This window comes from Bos indicus x Bos taurus, chromosome 9 (genome assembly GCF_003369695.1).
Source record: "Bos indicus x Bos taurus breed Angus x Brahman F1 hybrid chromosome 9, Bos_hybrid_MaternalHap_v2.0, whole genome shotgun sequence".
NCBI classification, from domain to species: Eukaryota; Metazoa; Chordata; class Mammalia; order Artiodactyla; family Bovidae; genus Bos; species Bos indicus x Bos taurus.
Window position 1 is genome coordinate 53,403,157 of NC_040084.1, and position 12,161 is coordinate 53,415,317.

The 12,161-nt window shown below is 40.7% G+C and overlaps 1 protein-coding gene across 1 annotated transcript in view; it reads right to left on the minus strand.

Annotated features, from left to right (window-relative positions):
* Positions 1–6,599, minus strand: part of UFL1 (UFM1 specific ligase 1) — a 67,623-nt gene extending 61,024 nt beyond the window's left edge. Inside the window, exons 1-3 of the mRNA XM_027551375.1 lie at positions 6,405–6,599; positions 5,071–5,216; positions 3,702–3,730 (exon numbers count right to left, since the gene is read on the minus strand). Of these exons, the coding sequence (XP_027407176.1) occupies positions 3,702–3,730; positions 5,071–5,216; positions 6,405–6,481 (252 nt within the window). The 5' untranslated portion in view covers positions 6,482–6,599. The remainder of the gene's footprint in view (positions 1–3,701; positions 3,731–5,070; positions 5,217–6,404) is intronic.
* Positions 6,600–12,161: the final 5,562 nt, after the last annotated feature.

Genomic DNA, 12,161 nt, shown 5'->3' on the forward strand with positions numbered 1-12,161 from the left:
CATGGCATCTGGTGCCATCACTTCATGGCAAATAGATGGGGAAACAGTGGAAACAGTGGCAGACTTCATTTTTGCGGGGCTCCAAAATCACTGCAGATGATGACTACAGCCATGAAATTAAAAGACGCTTGCTCCTTCGAAGAAAAGCTATGACCAACCTAGATAGCATATTAAAAAGCAGAGACATTACTTTGCCAACAAAGGTTTGTCTAGTCAAGGCTCTGGTTTTTCCAGTAGTCATGTATGGATGTAAGAGTTGGACTATAAAGAAAGCTGAGCGCTGAAGAATTGATGCTGTTGAACTGTGGTGCTGGAAAAGACTCTTTAGAGTCCCTTGGACTGCAAGGAGATCCAACTAGTCCATCCTAAAGGAAATCAGTCCTGAATATTCATTGGAGGGACTGATGTTGAAGCTGAAACTCCAATAGTTTGGCCCCCTGATAGAAGAGCTGACTCATTTGAAAAGAACCTGATGCTGGGAAAGATTGAAGGCAGGAGGAGAAGGGGATGACAGAGGATGAGATGGTTGGTTGGCATCACCGACTCAATGGACATGAGTTTGAGTAAACTCCAGGAGTTGGTGATGGATAGGGAGGCCTGGCGTGCTGCAGTCCATGGGGTCACAAAGAGTTGGACATGACTGAGTGAGTGAACTGAACTGATACATAGTACTATGTATAAAATAATTAACAAGGACCCACCGTATAGCACAGGGAATACTATCCAATGTTCTGTAATAACCCATGTGGCAAAGGATTCTGAAAAAGAACTATAAATCAACTATACCGTGAAAAAAAATAAAAAAATTTGAAAAAATAAGAAATTAAACCTATTCACACAAAAATGGCCAGTTTCCTGCATATAGTGTAGTGTACCTTACTGATGCCCCCTAATGGATCACAGCTTTATCAAGGTGAAGGGGCTTGCAAAACTCAATCAACCTATGAGCTATGCCCTGCAGGGCTACCCAAGACAGACGGGTTATGTTGGAGAGTTCTGACAAAACGTGGTCCACTGGAGGAGGAAGTAGCAAACCACCCCAGTATTCTTGCCATGAGAACCCCATGAACAATAGAAAAAGGCAAAAAGATACAATATCAGAGGATGAGTCCCTCAGGTTGGAAGGTGTCCAATATGTTCCTGGGGTAGGGCAGAAGGCAATTACCCCAGACTGATAGCTCCAGAATGACTGAAGCAGCTGGGCCAAAGCAGAAACAATGCTCAGTTGTGGATGTGTCTGGTGGTGAAAGTAAAGTCCAGTGCTGTAAAGAATGATATTGCATAGGAACTTGGAAAGTAGGTCCATGAACCAAGGTAAATTACATGTGGTCAACCAAGAGATGGTAAGAGTGAACATCAATATCTTTGTAATCAGTGAACTAACATGGACGGGAATGGGCAAATTTAACTCAGATGACCATTATATCTACCACTATCTCACATGCTAGTAAAGTAATGCTCAAAATTCTCCAAGTCAGGCTTCAGCAATACGTGAACCACGAACTTCCTGATGATCAAGCTGGTTTTAGAAAAGGCAGAGGAACCAGAGATCAAATTGCCAACATCCGTTGGATCATCGAAAAAGCAAGAAAGTTCCAGAAAAACATCTATTTCTGCTTTATTGACTACGCCAAAGCCTTTGACTGTGTGGATCACAATAAACTGTGGAAAATTCTGAAAGAGATGGGAATACCAGACCACCTGACCTGCCTCTTGAGAAATCTGTATGCAGGTCAGGAAGCAACAGTTAGAACTGGACATGGAACAACAGACTGGGTCCAAATAGGAAAAGGAGTATGTCAAGGCTGTATATTGTCACCCTGCTTATTTAACTTATATGCAGAGTACATCATGAGAAACGCTGGGCTGGAAGAAGCACAAGCTGGAATAAAGATTGCTGGGAGAAGTATCAATAACCTCAGATATGCAGACGACACCACCCTTGTGGCAGAAAGTGAAGAGGAACTAAAAAGCCTCTTGATGAAAGTGAAAGAGGAGAGTGAAAAAGTTGGCTTAAAGCTCAACATTCAGAAAACGAAGATCATGGCATCTGGTCCCATCACTCCATGGGAACTAGATGGGGAAACAGTGGAAACGGTGTCAGACCTTATTTTTGGGGCCTCCAAAACACTGCAGATGGTGACTACAGCCATGAAATTAAAAGACGCTTACTCCTTGGAAGGAAAGTTATGACCAACCTAGATAGCATATTCAAAAGCAGAGACATTACTTTGCCAACAAAGGTTCGTCTAGTCAAGGCTATGGTTTTTCCTGTGGTCATGTATGGATGTGAGAGTTGGACTGTGAAGAAGGCTGAGCGCTGAAGAATTGATGGTTTTGAACTGTGGTGTTGGAGAAGACTCTTGAGAGTCCCTTGGACTGCAAGGAGATCCAACCAGTCCATTCTCAAGGAGATCAGCCCTGGGATTTCTTTGGAAGGAATGATGCTAAAGCTGAAACTCGAGTACTTTGACCACCTCATGCGAAGCATTGACTCACTGGAAAAGACTCGGATGTTGGGAGGGATTGGGGGCAGGAGGAGAAGGGGACAACAGAGGATGCGATGGCTGGATGGCATCACCGACTCAATGGACGTGAGTCTGAGTGAACTCCGGGAGTTGGTGATGGACAGGGAGGCCTGGCATGCTGCGATTCATGGGGTCACAAAGAATCGGACACAACTGAGCTAGTAAACTGAACCAAAGGTCATAACATCTGGTCCCATTCCTTCCTGGCAAATAGAAGGGGAAAAAAAAGAAGCAGTGACAGATTTTGTTCTTCCTGGGTTCCAAAATTACTGCAGATGGTGACTGCAACCATGAAATTAGAAGATGTTTGCTTCTTGGAAGGAAGGCTATGACAAACCTATACAGTGACAAAGGTCTGTATACTCAAAGCTATGGTCTTTTCAGTAGTCATGTACAAATGTGAGAGTTGGACCATAAAGAAGGCTGAATGCCAAAGCACTGATGCTTTTGAATTGTGGTGCTGGGGAAGACTCCTGAGAGTCCCTTGGACAGCTAGGATATCAAACCAGTCAAGCCTAAGGGAAATCAACCCTGAAAATTCTTTGGAAGGACTGATGCTGAAGCTAAACCTCCAATACTTTGGCCACCTGATGCGAAGAGCTGACTCATTAGAAAAGACCCGATGATGAGAGAGATTGAAGGCAAAAGGAGAAAGGGCAGAAGAGTATGAGACAGTTGGATGGTATCATCGATTCAATGGACATGAACTTGGGTGAACTTCAGGAGATGGTGAGGGACAGGGAGGCCTGGCATGCTGCAGTCCATAAGGTCGCAAAGAGTTGGACATGACTTTGCCACTGAACAACAACAACAAAACCCTTACTGATGCCACGTACACTTGTATTTTCTAAAAATATTTTCTAGGTTTAACTTCCACATACTAAAAACAAGTCACCATGAAACAAGTGATTTTTCTCTCAAAATTACATAAACTCTATAATTACATAAAATGGTTAACTATGAGTTTATTTTGTAAAGAATAAAGTATAAGCAAGTCAACTGAGAAAGAAAAACTTGTTAAACTGATTAAATGCATCAGTGAAGGTCATATAATTATTTCTTCACAAACACAATATGATACCAATATCAAGTGGCTACTTAAGGCATTGAAAAAATTAGTAACATAAAAAGTTGAGAAATCAAAGTAAAAACTGTTACAAAGCTGAAATTTACCTGTTGCAGATCAACGATGTTTACTCGACCTTTAAAGAAAAGACATTCATTTAAGTTATCAGAAAGTACATACCAGCCCCAAACTGCAAATTCCAACATATTTATGTTTTGGACATTTCAAGATCCAAAATATAAATCTTTCTGCAAAGGACACAATGAAAGTGCAAAGTGAGAGTCCCTCAGTCGTGACCGACTCTTTGTGACCCGCCAGACTGTAGCCTGCCAGACTTCTCTGACCATGGAACCCTCCAGGCCAGAATACTGGAGTGGGTAGCTGTTTCTCCCAAGGGAGGGATCGAACCCAGGTCTTCTGCATTGCAGGCGGATTCTTTACCATCTGAGCCACTAGGGAAGCCCAATACTGGAGTGGGTAGCTGTTCCCTTCTCCAGCGGATCTTCCCGACCCAGGCATAGAACCAGGGTCTCCTGCATTGCAGGTGGATTCTTTACCAACAGGGCCACAGTAATTAATGCCTTCAAAGACAAGTTATTATCATAATAAGTATCCATGGCTAAAATATAGAGGATAGCTTATTTTCAAAGTTCCATTTGTCATATCAAACTAATAACCAGCATCAACTGATACTGAGTTGGGCAGACCTATGAGGGTTATTTTCATCCCTTCACAATTTATCTACTGTTACCAGAGACACACTGACAACAAAATTCAGATAAATTATTTTCAATTATTTGAAACTGGTATGTTATCACTTATTACCTAAATATCTGTTAAGCATTTCAAATTATAGCTAGTATTTTATTAGGACTATGCAGTAAGATAAAAAACAAACATCATAACATCTAACAAGTTGTTTTCACAGATGCATCTATTTTAATCAAACAGTATTCAAATTTGCTCAGTAATTTCTTCATATTTCAAAAACGCAATGGAAACAAAAACTTTTTCGTGTTTGTAGTAGCTTTTCCTACAATCTGATATAACATCATACTAAATTATTTTGTAATTTGCAAACAAAATTAAAAAAAGACCATTACAGTCTTGATTTTCAATGGTCTGTAATTTAAAACCTCTGTTCCCTTTTCATAATTATCACCTGATAACAGACAGCTAAGTCCACCCGAGTCACCCAATAAATTCAAGAACTGTGAAAAGAAACAGCTGATTAATTCACAAACAGAAGACATAACTCAAAATAAAAAATGCGATTCTGTAAAGTGACAATATTTGACTTCATTTAAATTACATAATGTTCACCCAAATCTATTTAAAAGTATTAAAGCTGAATATTATATTAACAGTTGAGAAGGGTGTCCTATAACCTCCAAATCATTTATGATTTATGGTTTGAAAGGTCATGCCCAGGCCCCTTTCCGAAGAACCAGAAGAAAAAACTAAGGAATTACTTACCACCTCGAACATGTAGCTCATCTCTCATTTCTTTACTAATTTGGGCTGGAGTAATATATTCCTTCCCATCAAGTGTGTGAACTACTTCTAGCTGTTTCTGAGCAATCAATTTATTCACAATCTCAATGCAGTTCCGTTCTGACAATCTGAGGGAAACAAAAGTTTTAAAAAAGGAATTTGTTACATCCAGTGCTCAATATGTTGAAGGAGATGTATGACAATGGGTTTTTAAAAGGTTTGGATAGTCATTAGGTTCTATATTACAGCATCTGCATCTTTTTTCGTATAATACTAATTCAATACATTTAAAAAAATTATAGGGCGTAAACAGGTTTACATTAACTTAAATCATGTAATTCATTGTTACAAATCTATTTTAGATTTCGAGTTTGCTCTCTTAGGCATGCTTCTAATCTTCAAATGTAAATAGAAAAGTAAGGACATGTAATTTAAGTAAAAGAAAAAACACGTCCTACTTTTGGTTCAATTTTCGCTTTCGCTTCAGTTTAAAAAAAAAAACAAAATTTTATTTTATTAAATGCATAGTTGCCTCACTCCTATCTATAAGCTTTCTAAGCAGGACACCTAGCTAGGCCATGGCTAGGCCAGGAAAACCATAATTTGCAACTGACAGTTACACAAACACTTAAGTGTCCTCGTTTGCTAGCACTGATACAAAACACAGCATCAGAGGATTAAAGTCTTTAGCTCCAGAAGGAACAAGGCAAGAAGTAGTCAACAGATAAAAAAAGGGTTCTATTAGCGTTATATGTGTTCCATAAAGGTGAAAAGCAAATTTAGGGGGCTTTTTCAGGACACACCCCCCAAAACGTCAAGTGTCTGGAGTCCCTAAAAATGACAGATGGGAGTATGGCTCTGGCCTAGCACACCTATACTGGTGAACAAGAAGGCAAAATGTTTACGGAGTCAACATAGTATTTACAAAATACTGTACCTTGGGGTTAGCCTCTCCTTTCAAGCTCTAAGTCAGGAAGTGTATAATAGGCAATGACGCTTCAGGGACTTGCTAACAGTTAAGCAAGGATCAGAGGGATAGTCTTAGGAGTGTCACCGGCCCCAGCCGTCGAGGTGGGGTGGCCTCGCCTGCACCTTGCTGGGGCTTGGAAGGGGTGGGAAGGAATGTTCTAGGTCTTCCCCACCGAGAACTATTTTGGAAACCGCACTCCAGCCTCTGGGAGGAAGGGAGGGGGCGGGAACGCTGACAGGGGATGGGAAGGTCGGGGATTCAAGGCCTGGGGTTTGCAGCCTCAGATCCCGGAGTGGCCACCCGAGGCTATTTTGGACTCCACAAACGGAGAGGGAGGGTCAGGCACCTTTGCGTGGCTTCTGCGAACTGCGCCCGCTGAAAATCTGCCGCCAAACGCCTAATCTCTTCCCAGGCGTCCGCCATCTCGGCCCTATTCGCCCAGCCGCCGACAAACCGCAGACACGTCAGCCCAAAGGTCGCGGGAGCCGAGGCGGAACGGGCCGCGCGGAGGGACAAGAGACTCTCCGCGACGCAGCTACGGAACGTGCGCGACTTGCGCCGGCGGGGGCGGGGCCAGAAAAGCAGCAGCCCCGCCCTCCCCGCGCGGGAGGTTTGTCCTGGGCTGTGGGATCCCTCGGAGAAGGCAATGGCACCCCACTCCAGTACTCTTGCCTGGAAAATCCATGGACTGAGGAGCCTGGTAGGCTGCAGTCCATGGGGTCGCTAAGAGTCGGACAAGACTGAGCGACTTCACTTTCACTTTCACTTTTAACTTTCATGCATTGGAGAAGGAAATGGCAACCCACTCCAGTATTCTTGCCTGGAGAATCCCAGGGACAGAGGAGCCTAATGGGCTGCTGTCTATGGGGTCGCACAGAGTCGGACACGACTGAAGCGACTTAGCAGCAGCAGCAGTGGGATCCCTTCGCGGCTGCGGAGAGGCAGCCCTCCAGTTTGTGTACTCGTCTGCCAGAAAGCCAAGTAATAAAGTGTTACTTCAAGCGTTTGTTTGCATTATTCCTAATATTTTGGCGCAGTGATAATAAAGTTAACCACTCTTTTTTTTTTTCTTCCCTGCCCTCTATTTGATTCATTTTGGGGAGGCGGGGGAGGAGCTGTTCCCCAATCTGCAGTTAACATTACGACTTCTCTGTTAACGTAGGGCAGTTCGATTTGTGTAGGGAATCATGCTATGGGTCACAGAGTTCCTTTGGATTTTCCCATAACATCTTACGGGAAAACCTGAACGAAGGTTTTGACTAATCCAATAAGGTCAGTAGCTCAGCAGTGTCTGACTCTTTATGACCCCATGGACTGCAGAATATCGGGCTTCTCTATCCTTCCCCAGCTCGCAGAGCTTGCTCAAACTCATGTCCATCCAGTCCGGTGATGCCATCCAGCCGTCTCATCCTCTGCTGTCCCATTCTCTTCCTGCCTTCAATCTTTCCCAGCATCAGGGTCTTTTCCAATGAGTCAGTTCTTTGCATGAGTTGGCCAAAGTATTGGAGCTTCAGCTTCAGCATCAGTCCTTCCGATGAATATTCAGGACTGATTTCCTTTAGAATTGACTGATTTGATCTCCTTGCAGTCCTCTCAAGGGGACTCTCAGACTCTCAAGAGTCTTCTCCAACACCACAGTTCAAAAAATCAATTATTCGGTGCTCAATTCAAGATTGTAATTTGTAGAGACAGCTTGTGCTGCCTAAAAGGATAGTTACTAGACAGATGAAGCTATTTAATTAAAATTGGGCTGGAAGAAGCACAAGCTGGAATCAAGATTGCCGGAAGAAATATCAATAAACTCAGATATGCAGACGACACCACCCTTGTGGCAGAAAGTGAAGAGGAACTAAAGAGCCTCTTGATGAAAGTGAAAGAGGAGAGTGAAAAAGTTGGCTTAAAGCTCAACATTTAGAAAACGAAGATCATGGCATCTGGTCCCGTCACTTCATAGCAAATAGATGGGGAAACAGTGGCAACAGTGTCAGACTTTATTTTTTGGGGCTCCAAAATCACTGCAGATGGTGGCTGCATCCAGGAAATTAAAAGACGCTTACTCCTTGGAAGAAAAGTTATGACCAACCTAGATAGCATATTCGAAAGCAGAGACATTACTTTGCCAACAAAGGTCTGTCTAGTCAAGGCTATGGTTTTTCCAGTGGTCATGTAATGATGTGAGAGTTGGACTGTGAAGAAAGCTGAGTGCCGAAGAATTGATGCTTTTGAACTGTGATGTTGGAGAAGGCTCTTGAGAGTCCCTTGGACTGCAAGGAGATCCAACCAGTCCATCCTAAAGGAGATCAGTCCTGGGTGTTCATTGGAAGGACTGATGCTGAAGCTGAAACTCCAATACTTTGGCCACCTCATGTGAAGAGTTGACTCATTGGAAAAGACTCTGATACTGGGAGGGATTGGGGGCAGGAGGAGAAGGGGACAACAGAGGATGAGATGGCATCACCAACTCGATGGACGTGAGTTTGGGTAAACTCCAGGATCTGGTGATGGACAGGGAGGCCTGGCATGCTGTGATTCATGGATTCCCAAATAGTTGGACATGACTGAGCAACTGAACTGAACTGAACTGAAGATTATATCAGAAACAAACAAATAGAAATTGAAAACATAATGTTTTCAGTAACAACCCCCCAAATGAAATACTTATGTATAAATCTAACAAAATATGTATAAGATCTACATGAGGAAAACTACAAACTCTAATGAATGAAATCAGAGAAAAACTAATTAAAGGGAGAGATAGTCAATATTCATGGATAGCAACAGTCAATATTGTCAAGATGCCAATTCTTCCAGACTTGATCTGTAGATTCAGTACAATCCCAATCAAAACCTGGGTAATTTATTTTGTGGATATCAACAAGCTCTTTTTAAAGTTTATATGAAGAATCAAAAGACCCAGAATTGCCAACATGGTGTTGAAGAAGAACAAAATTGAAGGACAGACACTGCCTGAATTTAAGACTAATTACAAAGATACAGTAATCAAGACAGTGTGGTATTGGTGAAATAATAGACAAATATATCAATGAAACAGAATAGAGAGCCCCAAAATAAAACCACATCAGTTCAGTTCAGTCCAGTTCAGTCACTCAGTCGTGTCCGGCTCTTTGCGACCCCAGGAACAAAATCAATTCAATGGAGCAAAGATAGTCTTTTAAGTAAATGGTACAGAAACAACTAGACTTTCACATGCAAGAAAGAAAAGAAGAATCTAGACATAGATCTTACACTCATCATATAAGTTAACTGAAAATAGATCACAGACCTAAATGAAGAATGCAACTATGAAACACCTAGGAAATAACAGGAGGAAATTTAGATGACTTGTAGCATGTCAGTACTTTTTAGACACAACAACAAAGGCACAACAGATAAAATAAATCATTGATAAACTAGACTTCATTAAAATTAAAAATTGTTCTGCAAAAGTCCATGTCAAGAGAACAGAAGACAAGCCACAGCATGGTAGTAGATATTTGCAAAAGACACATCTGATAAGAACTGTTTTTCAAAAGATATAAAAAAGTCATGACATTCAACAATAAAACAAAAAATGAAAAATGGACCAAAAATTTTAACAGATAATTCACCAAAGTAGATATACAGATGACAAAGCAGCATATGAAAAGATACTCCGTATCATATGTCATCAAAGAAATAAAAATTTAAACAATGAGATGCCACTACACACCTATCAGAATGACTAAAATCTGGAATGCTGACAACGCCATATGCTGGCTAGGATGTGCAGCAACAGAATCCTCATTCATGGATGGTAATGCAAAATAGTACAGCTATCTTGGAGACAGTTTGGCACTTTCTTACAAAGCTAAACATGCTCTTAACATATGATTTAGCAATCACACTCCTTGGATTTCACTCAAAGGAATTGAAAAATTGTGTCCATATAAAACCTGCACACAGATGTTCATAGCATCTTTATTTGTAATTGCCCAAACTTGGAAGCAATTAATATTTCTTTCAAAGGGTGAATGGGTAAATGAACTATGGTACATACAGCCAATGGAATATTATTCAATGCTAAAATGAAATGAGCTATCAAGTCATGAAAAGACATGCTGAAAATTTAAATGCATATTACTAAGTGAAGGAAGCCAATCTGAAAAGCCTACATACTGTATAATTTCAACTTCATGACATTATGGAAAAAGCAAAACTATGGAGATTGTGAAAAATCAATGGTTGGCAGCATTTGGGAAGGGAAGAGAGATGAACATGTGGAACACAGAGGATTTTTAAAGACAATGAAAATACTCTATATGATACTATAATGAGAGACACTTGTCATTACACATTTGTTCACATAAATTGAATGTGCAACATCAAGAATGAGCCATTATGTAACTATGGGCTTTTGGGTGGTTTTGATGTGTAAATAAATGTAAGCATATTGATTGTATTAATAGCAAATGTACCACACTAGTAGGGGATATTGATAATGGAGAGGTTATATGTGTGTGGAGGAATGGCGTATATGGGAAGTCTCTGCACGTTTCTCACAGTTTTGCTGTGAAGTTAAAACTGCTCTAATAGTAGTCTTTAAAAATACATATAACATTTAATATTAGTTGTTTAATCACAATAGCTACCTTTCAAGTGCTCAGTAGCCACATGTGGCTCATGGCTATCTTATGGGACAGTATAGAAAACCAATTTTATCCTCACCAAAAGTTCTATTGGATGGCTCTGGTTTAGACCGTTGATAAGGGCACACATTTGTTCAGACTCTGAGATCATGAGATTCAAAGCAACCACCTCCAGTTAGCAGCCACATATCATAACTATAATTTCAGTCATTTTGAATGAAGGATAAAAATTTGAATGGGAAATAGTTCAATGTTGGACAACCTCTGGTAGATTACCGGATAGGATAATGGTAAATAGCACAAGTGGCTACTGAATAAGAGATGAGAAATTCCTTTTAAGAATAAGCTTGTGTAGATTTGAAAAACAGCATGTCAATTCTCTAAAATATTTCCTAAGAGAAATTTTTATTTTCTACAAACCTAAGTCAGATTTTGACATGTTCATTATGTGGAAAGGACTCAAGGTCTTTTCAGCTACACTAGTATGTGGTTGTGGCACCATCCTTAGATTCATCTAAGGCTAATTAGATATTCTAACATTTGTAATGTGGGTTGTTGGCCTCACTGAAATGGCAGGGGATGTGATCCGGTAAAGTTGCTCCAAGATAAACTTTCTCCAACTCAACTAGGAAAATGAAACGAAACAATGGCAAAATGGGTATTTTCATGCAAGTCAGTATTTACTATTTGTTACTGTACAGAAATTACAAAGATATTGTTAATTATATAGCTAACATTATCTTATTGCCCTTTGGGATTTAACAGTTACCTCAATCCCACCATCAAAAATGGCACTATAATCCTGTACATAGAAAGCATCAATGTCTCAGGAAACTAGTATGAGTCATGGGTGGAAGAAATCCATTTGCTTTTAGGGCAAAGAGGTTGAGATTTTTTTTTCCTTTTGGTTGCTGTGTGGCATGTGGAATCTTAGCTCCCCAACCAGGTATAGAACTCATGCTCCTTGCATTGGAAGAGTGGAGTCTTAAACACGGGACTGCCAGGGAAATTCCTGGTTGTGACTATTAAGAGGCAATTTCTTTTTTCCCTTCTGAGGTTTCAATGAATGTTTGATTGTAGGACTATCTCACGAGCAAATGAGAGTAATGGGAGAAAGAACAAAGAGGACTAATTGGGTATTAAATAAAAAAAAGTCAATGAAAATAGAGATTATTATGATGTTGAAGAGATAGGCAGTGAATCACTCAGGGCTTATAGAATCAGAGAGTATCGGGGCAGGAAAGGCTCTTCAGATCATCCATGCTAATACCCATCTGCAGCAATAATTTCTTTGCAAGCTCGTGGCAGATTATGTACTTTTTGCTTGAACACTTAAAATGATGAAGTGTTCGCTTCTTTGCGGGGCAGATTAATCCTGTTTGGGACAAATCTAACTGTTTGAAATTCCTTCCTTATACTAAAGCAAGATCTGTTTCCCTGTCACTTCAATATTCTTTCCTTGGGTGACTCAGAGGATG